This window comes from Talaromyces stipitatus, genomic scaffold (genome assembly GCF_000003125.1).
Source record: "Talaromyces stipitatus ATCC 10500 scf_1105507295541 genomic scaffold, whole genome shotgun sequence".
NCBI classification, from domain to species: domain Eukaryota; kingdom Fungi; phylum Ascomycota; class Eurotiomycetes; order Eurotiales; family Trichocomaceae; genus Talaromyces; species Talaromyces stipitatus.
This window is the reverse complement of record NW_002990115.1, coordinates 3,716,833-3,732,123: the sequence shown is the minus strand read 5'-3', so window position 1 is coordinate 3,732,123 and position 15,291 is coordinate 3,716,833. Positions and strand designations below refer to the sequence as shown.

The 15,291-nt window shown below is 46.9% G+C and overlaps 6 protein-coding genes and 1 non-coding gene across 7 annotated transcripts, besides 5 other annotated features; 4 read left to right on the top strand and 3 right to left on the bottom strand.

Moving 5' to 3' along the window:
• Window positions 1-1,962: 1,962 nt before the first annotated feature.
• TSTA_037260 (uncharacterized protein) lies at window positions 1,963-2,450 on the top strand (the record flags this gene model as incomplete). The annotated part of the gene is made up of 2 exons (XM_002480894.1): window positions 1,963-2,224; window positions 2,289-2,450. Exons 1-2 carry the CDS (start codon window positions 2,102-2,104, stop codon window positions 2,448-2,450), a joined length of 285 nt encoding a protein of 94 aa, XP_002480939.1. The 5' UTR covers window positions 1,963-2,101.
• A 22-nt stretch (window positions 2,451-2,472) lies between these two features.
• TSTA_037250 (uncharacterized protein) lies at window positions 2,473-3,454 on the top strand. The gene is made up of 2 exons (XM_002480893.1): window positions 2,473-3,029; window positions 3,086-3,454. Exons 1-2 carry the CDS (start codon window positions 2,485-2,487, stop codon window positions 3,363-3,365), a joined length of 825 nt encoding a protein of 274 aa, XP_002480938.1. The 5' UTR covers window positions 2,473-2,484; the 3' UTR covers window positions 3,366-3,454.
• Window positions 3,455-4,492: 1,038 nt separating this feature from the next.
• Window positions 4,493-4,590, top strand: TSTA_037240. The gene has a single exon. It is a non-coding gene; the product is annotated as a tRNA-Asn (tRNA).
• Window positions 4,591-4,593: 3 nt separating this feature from the next.
• Window positions 4,594-4,630: a microsatellite.
• Window positions 4,631-4,640: 10 nt separating this feature from the next.
• On the bottom strand, window positions 4,641-5,879 carry TSTA_037230 (glycerol dehydrogenase, putative). Its single transcript, XM_002480892.1, has 4 exons — window positions 5,781-5,879; window positions 5,433-5,729; window positions 5,000-5,380; window positions 4,641-4,938 (listed from the first exon to the last, which is right to left on the bottom strand). The coding sequence occupies exons 1-4, from the start codon at window positions 5,842-5,844 to the stop codon at window positions 4,742-4,744; spliced, it is 939 nt and encodes a 312-aa protein (XP_002480937.1). The 5' UTR covers window positions 5,845-5,879; the 3' UTR covers window positions 4,641-4,741.
• Window positions 5,880-6,509: 630 nt separating this feature from the next.
• TSTA_037220 (inositol oxygenase, putative) lies at window positions 6,510-7,634 on the top strand (the record flags this gene model as incomplete). The annotated part of the gene is made up of 2 exons (XM_002480891.1): window positions 6,510-7,469; window positions 7,521-7,634. 2 exons carry the CDS (start codon window positions 6,510-6,512, stop codon window positions 7,632-7,634), a joined length of 1,074 nt encoding a protein of 357 aa, XP_002480936.1.
• Window positions 6,629-6,652: a microsatellite.
• Window positions 7,635-7,657: 23 nt separating the features above from the next.
• On the bottom strand, window positions 7,658-9,067 carry TSTA_037210 (uncharacterized protein; the record flags this gene model as incomplete). The annotated part of the gene is made up of 2 exons (XM_002480890.1): window positions 7,658-8,895; window positions 8,950-9,067. The coding sequence occupies 2 exons, from the start codon at window positions 9,065-9,067 to the stop codon at window positions 7,658-7,660; spliced, it is 1,356 nt and encodes a 451-aa protein (XP_002480935.1).
• Window positions 8,299-8,330: a microsatellite.
• Window positions 9,068-9,455: 388 nt separating the features above from the next.
• Window positions 9,456-9,517: a sequence feature (A-rich).
• Window positions 9,518-10,124: 607 nt separating this feature from the next.
• Window positions 10,125-10,178: a microsatellite.
• A 425-nt stretch (window positions 10,179-10,603) lies between these two features.
• TSTA_037200 (uncharacterized protein) lies at window positions 10,604-14,221 on the bottom strand (the record flags this gene model as incomplete). The annotated part of the gene is made up of 1 exon (XM_002480889.1): window positions 10,604-14,221. The coding sequence occupies one exon, from the start codon at window positions 14,219-14,221 to the stop codon at window positions 10,781-10,783; it is 3,441 nt and encodes a 1,146-aa protein (XP_002480934.1). The 3' UTR covers window positions 10,604-10,780.
• Window positions 14,222-15,291: the final 1,070 nt, after the last annotated feature.

The following is a 15,291-nucleotide window of genomic DNA, read 5'->3' as shown; positions in this document are numbered from 1 at the left end:
GGATTAGCTGTTCTACGTGTCTAGTGCTAGCGACCTAGACGTAGATAAACCGACATCTACTTAGCTAACCATATCCTCTGGATTCCTCGTGCGTTAAACATGCTCATTACATCGGTAATCTGTAGCTTTTTGGCATATGCTGTAGATCAGATGAAGTGAAATCTGCTATGCAGGGGTGACCAGATATTGTATGTTTCGATTTGCTCGGAGATCACAGCATTCGGTATGATTTGAAATGCTGTCAGTTACTCACTCCTGTCGAAGATCGAAGCCACTCCGAATATCTCGGTACAGTGACAATGATTAATTGGTAATAAACATGTATAATTATCTCCAATACTGAACGTCTTGAGCCATAACTTGCTTGTTTTAGGGTTTAATGGAACCAAGGTCACATGCCGTCTCTTGCCCTACTTTCACTCCTAAAAACGAGCAACCTCCTTGATTATCTACCACTTTGTATTATAGAAAGATACTCTCACTAATAAAGGCCTCCTGCAAGATATCCATTTGACCTCGGTCGACACAAGTGATACGCAGACGGCTCGCTTTGTTCTTTCTGGTATATACTCCTCGATAGATAAATAGCTAGAGGCAGGTTCGGTTTTGGGCTACGAAACTTTTTATTCAGAAACAAAGATCAACCTTTGCTGGCTAATAAAAAGGCACTCAGATTTTAGTATGGTTAGTCCTGATGAAGAGGCTGGAATATGTTTTGATGTGCGGACGTCGATCTGTACCCCTGAAGAGGCGCGAGAATTAATAACTCCATTCACACACGGTCCAGTCAGGCGATATCTGGAAGAACTTTGCGGTCCTATGGTTATCTATGGGTGTAGTAGTAGGGATAGGGAGTAGGGAGGTTTACATATGAATTTTGAGGGAGTATAGATGCCCAAAGGTGTTGGATTGAATTCATAGTTTCTTTCCGCTAATGATAATACACAATTACAGACCACTTCATTATCATAACTTCCTTATGTCGGCGCCACTTATCCCCAACATACCCTATAATAGATTGCAAAAAAAAAATGTGTTCTTGAAACCTCGAGATTCGAAGGGTAGCAAGTTTCAACCCTTATGTGCACGCCGTAAATTCTCTGCAAACGATTGATCAGTTGCATCAGCGCATCCATCAAGCTCAAAAGCAACACCAAGAACCTCTCGCCAAGTTTCCTGTTCCAAAGCTCGTTCAGCAATCCGAGCGTTGCTTTCAGTTTGAAACATGTACGGCGGAAACACCATGCTCGAAAAGATTTTATCCAGGATAAAGTCGTCCAGTAGACCTTCATCTTCCGTCAAGGCTATGTACAAGATACCGTGTATGAATCTAGCGGAAATAGGAAGTTCGCGGCTTTCGGCTGCACGTTTCAGGACAGGATCAGTTATTATCGTTGGAGGTTCGATGGTGCAGGTCACCCCTAGGACAAGCATATCCCCGCCATCGACGTAGTTGGTAAGTCCTCGAAGTAGTCTTCTAGGCATGTCACTCATCCGCTCATCTGTTGGAACGCTCTATTCTCGGGGGAGATATCACAAGCTTTGCAGTTGCAGACGAATTCCAGAAACTCATGTCGTTCTGTTCTAGTTTGAAGGTTGAGGAATTGGTTATAGCAAATTGTGATCTCCTCGCCGGCAGATATGTCTCTTGTCGCAAAGCTTGGGACAGAATCCTTTGTAGTTTTAGCCAAGGGGACTCTAGCGTTTGGGATGCACGAGTGGTTGAAGCGTGATTGAAGGAGAAATAAGCCTCGTCGCACAAGTTCACCAGTGGTGCCCTGCATTTTTCCAGTATAGGCAGCGTTTTTATGTGTCACAGTAAACTGATTCTAGAGCCAAAGATCCATGACATATTCGAAGGACTGGCTAAGCTTCCGCACCTCCCAATCCAGTTAGGCGCATCTCGAGTGAAGCTTTCTCTCCTCCACGAAATGATTTTGCCCGAGGTTCCTTCCACGCCCCGTGTCGGACGACTTGAAAATCTCCATCAGATGTGACCAGGACCAGGGCCTTCTCATCTACGTAACACCCGTTGATTGAATGATCGCATCCTTCATTTTTAAAGCGCCTCCTACAAATAGAACCATCACACATTCGAGCCATGCCACGTTCCGTTCAACACTGGCCGGGGGGAATTCCCAGTTCCATCAAACCACACCCAGAAACGGATTTATCTTTGGACCAGATCAAGGAGGAAGTCAAGGGCTGGCTACTCTTTGTACAGGTATGTCTTCACAGAATCTTATGTTTGCCAGCCACGCCTGCAGTGAGTACTAACTTGTAGTCAGGAAAATTGGGTTCCTGCAGCCAACACTCGTGCTTCCAACGACGGAGAATATGAGCTGCATCAAAGGCGCCACCTTATTGAAAAATGGGTATCGGCCACACAGGAACTTCGTGATGTGAATTCAACCCCCGTTAAGTCTCCCAAAATTTATTGCATCAACTAATTCTTCCATTCAGTCATACCAATCGCGTGCGCCTATGCCTGAAGGCCTTCAGTATCCAGCCGAAGCATTGGCGCATGTCAACGACACTCTTCGGCCAGGCGATATCAACGGCCTGGTTTCTATCGCCTCTGTCGACGAGGCCCATGCTGCTAATCGGGCGCGATGGGTCAAATTCGCTATTCTGTTGTATAACTATGATATCGACACCGGGCACTGTCTCCTCGATAATTACATGCCCTCAGAGGCTATCTTGAACCCAGAAACCACCACCAATCCTTCGATAGAGGATTTTCTGTCCTGGCAGGATTTGGAGACCGCAAACTTCATCAATATCTATCTCACACATACTGGCACCGTACTCAACTACGGGTATGCAGGCCCATATATACTGGTTGATGAAGAGGGTCTGAGAACTGGTCGTTTGACAATGGTCGAGTATGAAATAAATGGGACTGTGAAGGATACTCTTCACATCTGCCCGTTCAATATGCGAATGCCATACACACACGCTTCGACGCTTGGGAAGGGTCTGGATGAGATCCGTCATGTTCAGGGTGGCTATACATACCAAAATCTGCCGTGAGTATTCTTGGGTCCTGCCCATGCAGACCAATGGGATTAATGAAAAATATCAGACTTGACATGGACCTACCGATCATCGATGTTCTCTGTCAAGCCAAGGCTGCTGACCAACTACCACAAACGATGAACTTGTCTTACCGAGAGCAATGGATGGAGGATGTCGAGCTTTATGCTCCGGGCTATCTGGCCCTCGAGGCTGAAGGGCGTGCGGGAGAGTATTCCATACACCGTCTCACTAGACCAGACTCCGTCGAGACAACCAAAAAACAGATTTGGAACAGGCTGCGGGCCGACCCGAATCTCTTTGCCCCCAATTTTCAATTCCTAGGCTAGTTTCAAATGTATCATTATCTTCACGATGCCTTTTGAAACCGATGTTCCAGACTGTTCCATATGTTCATAATTCTCTTCTCCGGTACATGCAGAAGAGCCAAATAGAAGGAACGAGATCCTCTTCCTCAAAGGACACAATTTCCTCATGTTATCATACAAAAAAGTCAATTCGACTACTCACGTTGCTAGACACGCGAACTTGTATCTGAGTTTTTGATGAAAAATCTCAATCATGTTCACATCGCCAGCAATCCACAGCAGATGTTCTGGAAAATCGATACCTTCATCACCATGCCTCGTAGTAAAACGTGATTTTGGGATCCTTGATAGCTGATACATATACCTCTAGCCTAAGAGCCTCAGCTTCTATTTTTGCGCCTGTCGGGCAGTGCCCGAAGTAATCTAATACTTTAGATTCTCTATATTCAGGGCCGGAACAGTGTTCGATGCAAACGTAATCTTTGATCTGCTTTCACAATTCTGTTCCAGACCAACTAATAGCAAAGACTCAGGGGGTAACCTTGTTAACTGTAAGTGGTGCACCTTTTGACTATTTCATAGCGTAAATAAGGACTAGGTAGATGGCAATATCTTACCTAATACAGATCACTACCTCAATGTTTATAACTCAAGTTTACGCAGGTAGGGTGTGTTTAATGTGGAGTAACTTATCTAATCTCTCCAAATATGAATACCGCCAGCAATTGTCTTCTAAGATCAAGTCTCAAAAAAGTGTCGGAATCATCTGAAGAGCCTGTGGATGACCTCCTCGGCTTCATTGAGGGTCCACCAGGAGAGTAATCCTCTCTTCGATGTTTATCGATATCTTTTAAAATATCTCTATGACTGAGCTCACGTTTCGTGTTATCCACAATTCGCATGGGGTCTCATGTATTTTCAGGTATATCCACATGGATTCCCCAGTATCTTCCTGGAAGTTGTTTCTCACCAAGACATGCCAATGCCTAACATGAATACTTAGGTATGACTAATTGGATAGCATGATGAGAATAAGCTTAGCGACACCAGAAATCTAATACACAACCCCAAGTAGGTCTATGAATGTATTAGGGGTTTCATTACTGATAGCGGGATATAATTCAAAGCTAAGCTTATCCATCAATCAAGTCTCTATGTCCCAGTGGTTAAGGAGTCCGGCTGTTATCAGCACCTGCGAAGGTTGCTTGCTACCGGAAGATCGGTGGTTCGATCCCACCTAGGGACGTCTTTTTTATTTATTATTTATTATTTTTATTTTTTTTTTTTCATTTTTCCCACTCATACTTGATTTTATCTTTCATCACTGTTATTGCGTACAGTACGTATGTGGTACTTATTTATCCGTGTATTTATCTACCGAGTCGATCTACTATTTACTACCACTTATCCGGAAATCCCATATCAACTCCAAATGGCGGCGCAACATATCTCTTCGACTTCCCACTGGCCTTGAGATCGTCGGCATATTTCTGAAGCAACACAACATCCTCAGCATCCAAATCAACCAATTCCCTATTCGCAGTAATACGATCGGGGTTAATCGACTTAGCAAGAACGACAGAGCCACGGGCCACTACACAAATCAGCATCATCATCATCATGATCTATGACAGGGGGTGAAGAAGGAGACATACAATGCCAACTCAACAAAACCGTCGCAGGACTCACACCCATCTTCTTCGCAATCTCCACCACCGGCTCAGCCGTAAACAACGGACTCCCCGTCGATCCCAGGGGACTATAAGCTTCAATCAGGATGCCCTTTTCCTGACAAAAATCCACAATTTCTTGCTGTGCTAGTTGGGGGTGATTCTCAATCTGGTTTGCAGCCGGTACAATACTTGCTTCGGCGAGAAGGGCTTTTAAGTACGGCACGCTGTAGTTTGAGACTCCGACAGCCTTGACTTTGCCTGTTGATGGGAGTTTTTCCATTGCTTTCCAGGTGGAGATATGGTTGTGGCTGTGGATGATGTCGCGGGTACCGTCGGGGAGTTTGGGGAAGAGAGGGTGATTTCCTTCATATCATCAGCGAAGCTTTTCGACAAAAAACGCAAAGAGAAAGGGTACCATTCTCATTCATCCTAACAGGCCAATGCACCAAATACAAATCCACATAATCCAACCCCAAGGCTTTCAGACTCGTATCCAGACCTTCCTCGACACGATTTGCGTAGACGCACCATAATTTCGTGGTGACGAATAGGTCTTCGCGTTTGACCAGGCCATCGTCAATGGCGGCTTTGATCCCTTTGCCGACGTCGACTTCGTTGGAGTAGGCGAGTGCGGTGTCGATGTGGCGGTATCCGACTTTGATGGCGTGGTAGACTGCGCGTTGGGTTTCCTCGGGGGTGGATTGCCATGTTCCTTTCAGTTGTTAGTTAGTAGTTTAGATTGAGTAGACTTATAGGATAGTACCTAGTCCGAGTGCTGGGATCTCTGCCCCGGTGTTGAGTTTGTAGCGTTTATCTGCGAGAGCCATGATATATACAGTACACAGTATGGTTTTGATTGATTCAGACTGAGAAACAGAATAATTATTCTATTTATTTACCCCGCGGACAGGTGCCATTCAAGCCCCTCAGGTAACCCCATCCATTTGGAAGTTGGAGCTGATTACATCGGTCACTTCTCCGGTAGCATACGGGTAAAAGAGCCCCGGCTTAGGCTATAACTGAGCGACCTCCACCATACAGATGACTTTTAGATCACAAAATCGAAACACACCAATGATATTCAAATAAAAACATCGGAAACCATTTTCTCTCTCCCAGGGTTAGGGTCAATCTCCTCCCCCGCACTCCCCACGCTCCATCCCACACTGATTCGTTACTCGGAAACCATTTCTCTGCTCTACAACTCCTTGAGATGAATTACTTCTAGAAGGGATCCATATTTCGTTCCTGTCTGCTCAGTGATACCGGTAACTAAACTGACTCCGAAGACGGTCAGTTTGTTCTGGAGGCGAATACCCGCTTTCATCATGATCAGCCGGCCGTATGTATGCTGCTCGGAAAAGAGCTACGCAGAGATGCAAAATGGAATCTGACTTCCGTGTTGGAAATTTCTGATCATGTATATAAATTGTGATTCTGACTACATGTCCAAATCAATAAATCAATATCATCAAGATCATAAGAAAACAAAATGGCACCAGGAGCAACCTTCCCCACCGCAGCGGCAGCAGGAGAATTCACAAAACGTGACGGCAAAGCCCTAGAAACTCTATCTGACAACATCGACGCCGTCAACATTCTCAAACCTCTCACCACCACCACAACCACCACCACAGAAAAAGGCCTTTACGACGAAAGTGTCTTCGACAAAACAAAAGACAAATCCCAATTCCGCCAATACGAAACCGCCTGCGCGCGCGTAAAATCATTCTATAAAGAGCAACACACCAAACAAACCGTAGCCTATAACCTACTTGCACGCAACAAATTCCGCTCTTCGACCAGGGCTCGGATGAGTGTATGGCAAGCCATCGAGCGGCTGAACACGTTAATCGATGACTCCGATCCCGACACATCCCTAAGTCAGATCGAGCACTTGCTACAATCCGCCGAAGCAATCCGGCGAGACGGAAAACCGCGATGGATGCAATTAACCGGCCTAATACACGATTTGGGCAAATTGTTGTATTTTTTTGACGGGATTGCGGAGGGCCAGTGGGATGTTGTCGGTGACACGTTCCCTGTTGGATGCGCATTCGATGATCGAATCATCTATGGACGGGAGAGTTTTGTGTCGAATCCTGATTATGGGCATGAGGTTTATGATCGGGGTTTGGGCATATATTTCCCGGGTATAGGGTTGGATAATGTTATGCTTTCGTGGGGGCATGATGAGTATCTCTATCATGTTGTCAAGGGTCAGTCGACTCTGCCGGATGAGGCGTTGGCGATGATAAGGTATCATTCTTTTTACCCCTGGCATAATGCGGGGGCGTATGAGGAGTTGATGAATGAGAAAGACAAGGAAATGCTGAGGGCGGTTAGGGCGTTTAATCCGTATGATTTGTATAGTAAGAGTGATGAGTTGCCCAAGGTGGAGGAGTTGAGGCCGTACTACGAAGAGTTGATTGATGAGTTTTTTCCGGAGAGGGTTATTAATTGGTGATTTTCAGAAATAATTGATTCATTCATACTCATACAGTACATGATGGTTGTGTCATCCGAGAAAGAAAGTATCAACATGAAGTTCAAAAGTTCAAAAGTTAAAACATGGGTATCATCAAGATCAGAACCTGTCAACGAAAATCAGGAATGATCGCCAAATTCACTAATCACAACCTAAAACCCATCCCCCTCAGGCCACAACCCCTGCCACTCACGATTTAAAGAGTATTCATATTGGGTAACTCCAACTCCAGAAGAGACCTCAAACCCCTCGAGATGAACTGCAAACTCGTGATAGCCCAGTTCGTTCACCATAGAGTCAATGTCATCTCCCTTATTGTAGGTGTACTCTGCATGTTTCTCCAAAGCAGTCAGACGACGTTCTTCGCGTTCTTGGAGGATTGCCTTAATGATATCCTTTGTCAAGATCCCACTATTGCGCATTTTTTCAGTAGCTTCACGAAGGTGTGCAAACGGTAGAGCAAGGAAAATAGCAGATGCATGCGTGCACTCAGGGGTAGGGATAGGAAAGTCGCCGAATTGCAAGGTTGCTAATAGTGGATTCATGTTGGAAAGACTATACATGGAACGTAAATGAACAGGAATACGATCATGCAGATCATTCGCCAAAGCAGCGCGGTCGAAAAAAAAGTTTGAAGGTAGGTTCTGCACCAAGAAGTCGATGGTAGCAGATGCAACTCTAGGAGCGTACTTCTCGACCAATTCAGTGTTCAGATTGTCAATGACGACTGTCTTCTTGTGTGCCCTCTTCCCGCGGATTGACCGTCGCTTCTTTCTTTTCCCCTTGCTGTCCTTGTTGTTGCTGCTGCTGCTGCTGCTGCTGTTGGTATCCTCCTTAGCAATATTTTTGAGAGGGATCCAGGCCAGCAAAAACTCTTCAGGAAAAAGTCCAAACTGAAGAGCGGTCTCAAGATTGCTCCAGTCAAAAAGGCCCACAACAAGTTTGAAAGCTGCGTCAACAACGTCTGGCTGGTTAAGAAAAGCACCCGTAGCCCCATAAGCCAAAGCCAAATCCATGGCTGTTTTCTTCAATTTGTCAGGTGTGTATCCATCGACTACCTCCACTCCAAGAATTTGATGAGCAAAGTTGTACACATTCCCCAGCCCCAGAAGCTCCAACCCGTACAGATGTTGTAACGCAAGTTCAAAACCCCGAGGAGCAGAGAAGCTTTCTCCCGCGATTATGTGAACTGTTGTCTGTGGCATTGACTCACGTTCGAGGATCGCACCGACGACAGGGCTCTGCGAGACGACGACCCGATGAACATCTAATATTGTTGTTGGGAACGGGTCGCTCTCGTTTGCTGAAGAGAGCTGGATCTTTGCATCCGAGTACTTGCCGGAGGCAAAAACATCCACCATGTGAGGTGGCATTGGCCACGAGGGGGGAACTAAGTGAGGTTAGTCAAAGCTGAAAGCAAGCCCTAATCTGAGATGACACTTACCCTCACGAGGAGATTCCCCCACTCGTACCTCTGTCGTCCACCCCCCTGGGTCTGACGCCGCATACTCTCTCAGTCCACCGATAGGCGTGTTTATCGGGACGATGTCTGGAGCGAACATGCTGGAAGATCTAGGACGAGGCCTGGCTCTAATGACATCGTCCCTCACTGTCCGAGCAGGCATCTGCTGCTCTGTCCAAGAGGTCTCTTCCTCTGGCCGTGAATATGAGAGAGGCGGCGCCACCAAGATGGCGGACGGACGGGTTCCTTGTTGTGCGATTCCTGGGCACCTGAAAAGTCAGTATGTCAAGTCAAAGTCAGGTCAAGGACAAAAGAAAATACTCACTAGGTGCCCCAGGAAATGCGAACTGGGACCCGTCCGCCACCCCGGAGGATCTCGTACCTCCTGGTAGGAGAATCGACCTATCCACGATGATATTAGCATGGTCCTGATAAGAGCGAGACGTCTCGAGGTGATGAAGAAGTACAATATGATGTTGTCAGCACCCTTTTTTTTTGTTTTTGTTTTTTCCAAATTTTTTCTTTGTTGTTTTCATTTTTTTCATTTTTTCAGTGTTTTGATGTAATCCTCAAAGGGAAATTACATGCAATAATCGCCGCTCAGTAGTAGCATCGTCCAGAAAACAGATGCTCGCAGGAGCTGATTTCCAACCTGAGGCAAGTCGTGGTGGTGCTCCTTCTGCCTCTGGCAGATTGAACAGATCAAAGGACTCCTCTTCACAGATCATGTAAAGGAATCTCGACATGATGATAGGAGATGAGAAAAAAGAAATAAGGGAATAGGGAAATAGAAAAGAAAATGAAATACGATCATCTGCCAAAAAGCCAAGGTGGTCGTGGAGAAGTGCACACAGACAGAGAGAACCCGAGGGTGATGAGGAGAGGAAAGGAGAAAAGAAGAAAAAAGTGGGTGATGACCTACTTTATATGGCGTCCAGAAGGGCAAAAACTCTGCAGGCATTATTCTTTGAGTCTGCTGACGCTGCAGAATTTGATGATAATGATATCGTTACTGACAATGTCGTTGAGGGGAGGATGAGATGTCGTGAAAAAAACAGGGAAATTAAGAGTATGGGATGTGTACAGAGAAGCAAATCAACTAATGAAGCTATTCACAGAGGCGTCACGTATTGTCGTGGTAAAGTGGAAGGGTGAGAAAGAGGAAGAAAGGAGAAGAAGAGAAGAAGAAGAGAAGAAGAAAAAGAAGAAGAGACACACGACAAGAGAAATATATAGGGGGGAATTTGCCGCCAGGGAAACAAGAGATGACCTGAAGGCGGAGAGTGCTCAGCTGTTTGATATGAGAAAATTTCTGTTTACCTGGATGACTAACTGGGTGACTCCTCAGTTATTGATGCTGCTTTGAGGGGGGAGGAGGTGGTGGTGTGAAATGGCTTTGTTGGGGATTGAGCGGTGGTCATTGTGAATGTGATGGCTATTTACCACCAGACAATGATAGATAGTGATAGGTTGGGTTGGTAGTATGTTTATGTTTATGTTTATGTTGATATGATATGGTGGTGCCAGTTGCTAGACGCGTAGTTGGTATATCAGACCAAGTCTGACTATGATGAGTCAACACAGACCTTGATACACATACAGCAATACAACCAGAAAGACAGATACGAAGAAAGATGAATATGTATAACAGTATATTCTCGAATACAAACACCTGATATACAACTATACAACAGTACCAAAATCTCTCACGCCATGGATATCGCTGGTATGCTCAATGAATACACGGAAAAGTAAGTAGTATCAAACGACAAATCTGCTGTCAGCCAGAAGAATAATGAGAAAAAAAAGAAGATTAGATCATCCCTCCCTGCACCTCAGCAGCAGGAGGATAATTAGGCATCGTCGGAGTCGCCGCCATCATCGCCTCTTGTCGAGCTCGCGCATTCATCGTCCCACCCTCACTCTGCATCTTCCGTAACAAGCCCGGTCGAGATTCGTTTGCTGCTACCGCCTGGTGGTTGATATTATTATAATTATTCATAATGTTGATATTACGGGCGCGTTCGTCATCCTGGCTGGTGCGGGTTGATGATGGTGCTTGTGAGCGGTCACCCTTGATTGCCCCCAGGATCGTCTGTGTGGTTGTTGTTCGTCGACGGCGAGGATTCATTGGTGGGATGGGTGGTGTATTGGGCATGCCGTTGCTCAGACTTGCTCCAGGTGGTAGCGAGACCATGGGAACGTTTGAGGTGCTGGAGACAAACGTGGGTTCTGAGATTTGGGATTTTGATATTTGTCTCTTTGGGGGACCTCGTTGAGGGAGGGATCCACTATTTGTCGAATCTGAACGGTTGGGCATGTTGGGTGAGTCCCGTCTATCGTCAAGAGGAGGGGTAGCGTTGGCTGAATATGGAGGAACAACAGGTGAAGGTCGTGGGGACGTGCCGATACTGCTGGCATCGCTTTGGGGTGGGATGATCTCTAGGTGCGAAGGTGTACCTGTTCGACTACCAGAGAGGACGTACTCGGTGTCTATTGATGGACGCATGGGAGGTGTTCGTGTGTTTTCACCATATCGACTCACTGTATGTTCCGCAACCATGTCGAGGTCCTCGCGAGGCGGCGGTGGACGGCTTTTGGATCGTCCCGATGCAGAGGTTGACCGGTCTCGTCGATAGTACGAAGGCGATTCAGGTCGACTTGACCCAGAATCTGGCCCCTCTTCACTGCCGCGACTAGCACTGCGAGAATAGTTTGCTCGACCAGATGCAGTGCGTGCAGATGCAATGTGCGGCGAGCTCAAGTTGGAATGATTGCCTAGGCCACCAAAACCATGGGTCAGCTCGTCATCCCTCCACGAGTCGAGAGAAGGTGTAGATGCGTTCATCAATGGGCCACCAATACCAAGCTTCTTCAAAGCCTTAGAGGACGGTGGGGTAGGCAACCCGTCTGGGACATTATTCTTGTTCCGGTGCTTGAGAAGGGAAAATCCATTTCCAGACCTGGGAGTACCAGTATCAGGGGTATTAGGTCCTGGGGCTGGGCTATTAGACCTGCTACCAAGTCGAGTCAGATTTTCTTGAACCCGTCGTCGCCGTTCTGCGAGCTCGTGGGCAAATTCTTCACGTTCCTTTTGTGTTTCAAGACTGCTATCACGATGATGGCCGAACCGTGATTGTTCTTCTTGTGCATGAGCGCGTGTCTCGGACTTTTCAGCTTCTTGCTGCTCGCGAAGAGCAGCCGCTTGTTCGCGAAGCTGCTTAGCTCGTAGCGCAACACTTGAGAATCCAGAAGTTGGTGGTGGCGGTGGTGGACCAGTAGGTGGTTCCATCGGCGATGAAAGGTCTTGATGAGACGGTAGACGAGGCGAGGGCAAAGGCAAAATGGACTGCGAACTATCCTGTCTCAGATGTGTACGAATCATGCTGTTAAGCCCCAATCCAGCTGGTCCAAGTGTAGGCGAATCAATAGCTTTGTCGGAAGTTTCTTCAAGGATTGGCGATGGGGGAGCTGGGTTGGTGGTTTCTTGTATCGGGTTCAAGTCGTGTCCTTTACTTTCTGGCACTTCAAAAGATTCACGAGTCGAAGAAGGTATACCGTCGGAATCTCTAGACGCAGGCCGCGAGCGGAAAGCAGGATGAATACCATCAAAAGACTGAGACTTTACTGAAGACATTTTCCTTGGAGGTCGAAGTTCATCACCAGCTTGACTTTCACTGTCGCTGTTATCTAGATTCAAGAAAAAAGTACCGTTGCTACCGGCAGGTCTTTGTGGAGATGCCTCTCCGATGCTGTGGGTCCCGTCACTATAGTGAGATGAAGCAGACTCTGCCTTGGAGCGATAACTCGTATTGGATAATCCTCGTGGGCGGCCGGCGCTTGTTTCTCCTCGCGAAACGCTGTTGGCTGGAGATTGACGAGTGGTAGGAGTAGTCCCCGTACGGTTTTCGTGCATCTGAAGCTGGCGGCGCATGAATTGTTGTTCGTCATAAGGACCACTCGGCTTATTGAAAAGTCCCATAGCTGTGGCTTTACCCCGATCTTCGGGATGTAATGCGGCGGCAAGAGTCGTCATTTCTTCAGTATCACTGATAGGAGGGCTCAACGGAGGGACTGCTCCGTAAACAGGAGAAGCAGTACTACTGCTGTCTGAAATTCGGTCTGGTTTTGGGGCTGCATCTAGAGCTTCGGATAACGGCGAACCAGTCGAATTTACTGGGCTGTAGGTGCGGTTCGCAGATGATGGAGTAGGTAGAATGGGGGATATACCCTGGCGTCGGTCGTGGAGATTAGTGGCGCTTCGGGAAAATGTGCGATTGAGGCGAGGAAGCTCAGGAGGCGCTCCTGCGCGCTGTCGGCTGAGACTTTCAAGACGCGTCAAAGCTGATGATTGTTGATCTTGAGCTGCTTGTGCAAGACCTTGTCCGTAGAGGCGGCGCGTCTTACTGACGTGCCCATTCAAGTTACCGGGGATTATCCCAGTAGGCTTGGGGCCGTTCGCTACGGGTTGATTCGAGGCGATTGGTTGCTCATCGATAGAGGTTGCTGCAGTTGAAGTGCGCGGATTCGATTGTCCGGACGTCGTGGACGAAGAGGTCATCCTCTTTGACAAGGATGTTGTATCCTCTTCCGGAGTCAACTGGACTTCATCCACTGTCGATTCCATGGCACGCTTTTCCTCTTTCTCTTTCAGTCTCAATTTCTGAAACATGGATAATGTGATATCATCTTCATACACCGTCCTGCCTCTCATACCGCCTAGATCTTTACCAGAACCACTGACAGGAATTTTGTACACTTTTTGTCGTCCACCGAAAAGATTGTTTCCCTCTCCAGGCCTCTTTCTGTTCATCACGCTGCCGTGTTGCCAGTCGTCATCCGTCCCGTCTTCAGCGGAGGCATACGAATTAATCCTCTGCGTTGCAAACGATGACCGACCATCAATCGACGAAACTTCCGCGATATCAGTCAGAGGGTTAGGATTATGACCGAACAAATTGAGTCGCGACGCTCGCTTCGGGAACAAGACACTGTCGTCGTTGGCTTTTCCGACTTTTGTCGTGGGATCGTCCTGTTCACGGAGCATGCTAAACCGAGCCGAGAGGTTAGGCATCAAAAGACTGGTGCGAAAGTTGTCGGTTGAAGGGAGAGCAGTGGATAAGTCGAGCTCCGGTTTGACTTCATCCTTGTTTTGTTTTTTTGATTTTGCCGATTTCCCCATGAACGAAGAGGCAGGCGCAGCCTCGGTCTCTTCGACATCTTTTCCCTTCTTGCCCTTTCTGAATCTATTCATTTTGACCGGTGGTATCGGTTGGCTCGACCGGCGAACGGCAATATGGAGATCTCCTAACGGTGGGACTCGGATTGTGTGACTGTCGACGATTAATTAATGTCATGTAGGAGAAGAAGAGCAGAGCACACCTTCTCGGACATCAAGAACTGATTGACCTTTGTCTCTTCCTTTTCTTTCTCAGACCCTGATCCGGATCTGTTACGTTCAATGTCAGGTCTCAAGTGTGTGGACGAATAGCGGATGGGATCCGATCAGAATTTCATGCTCGATGGAAACAAAGCCTGTGTCTCGAATTGGTTGACAACACACGAAGCGCTGGGTGTACACAATGAAGTCGACCTGGTGAAAAAAAAAAGAAAGTTGTTTGTATGCCGCGTAGATTCTGAAACGATGCGAAGAATGTGGGTTGCATAAAGCGACTGCCGTACGGGGATCGAAAGACGGATACCCACAAAGAAAGACAGTGAACAATGAATTGAATCGACTCGGCAAGAATCAGTTCAGCAAAACAAGAAATAGAAAGCAAAAACAAGCACTCCTTAGAAGTCAGGACAGTCAGGGGGGAGGAAAGAAAGGAAGGAGTTGAGAGACGGATCAATAGTTAGTATCGATATCGGATATGGGAGCACTAGTCACGCCGGCCAATGGAAAAATTTATGTGGATTGGAGGATGCTGATTGATTCTGATTCTCCGTGCGATTGTAACTAGTAACTATGTATGTACTTAGTAGTCTTAATACGAAGTACGTGACTAGTTATCGTGATGACCGAATCCCAGCTGCTTGGGTTACTCAGGAGCAGGGACCACCACAGGGATTTCATTATGTCTGCTGTTACACAGCTGTAATCTTGTTAGCGCGTACGAGAAAAGTGAAAGGAAAAAAAGAAAAACAGAGAGAGAGAGAAAACTTGACAGGCAAGGCCGAGAACACAGACGATCAGTGGGATAACGGGGCCAACGGGGCCAGGCTTGACGAAGGTTTGTGGTTTTTGATGAGAATATGAGATTAAATGAAGTACGGAGTGGGGAGATACTAATTGGCGGAGACGGTACCAGACGATGAGAATTT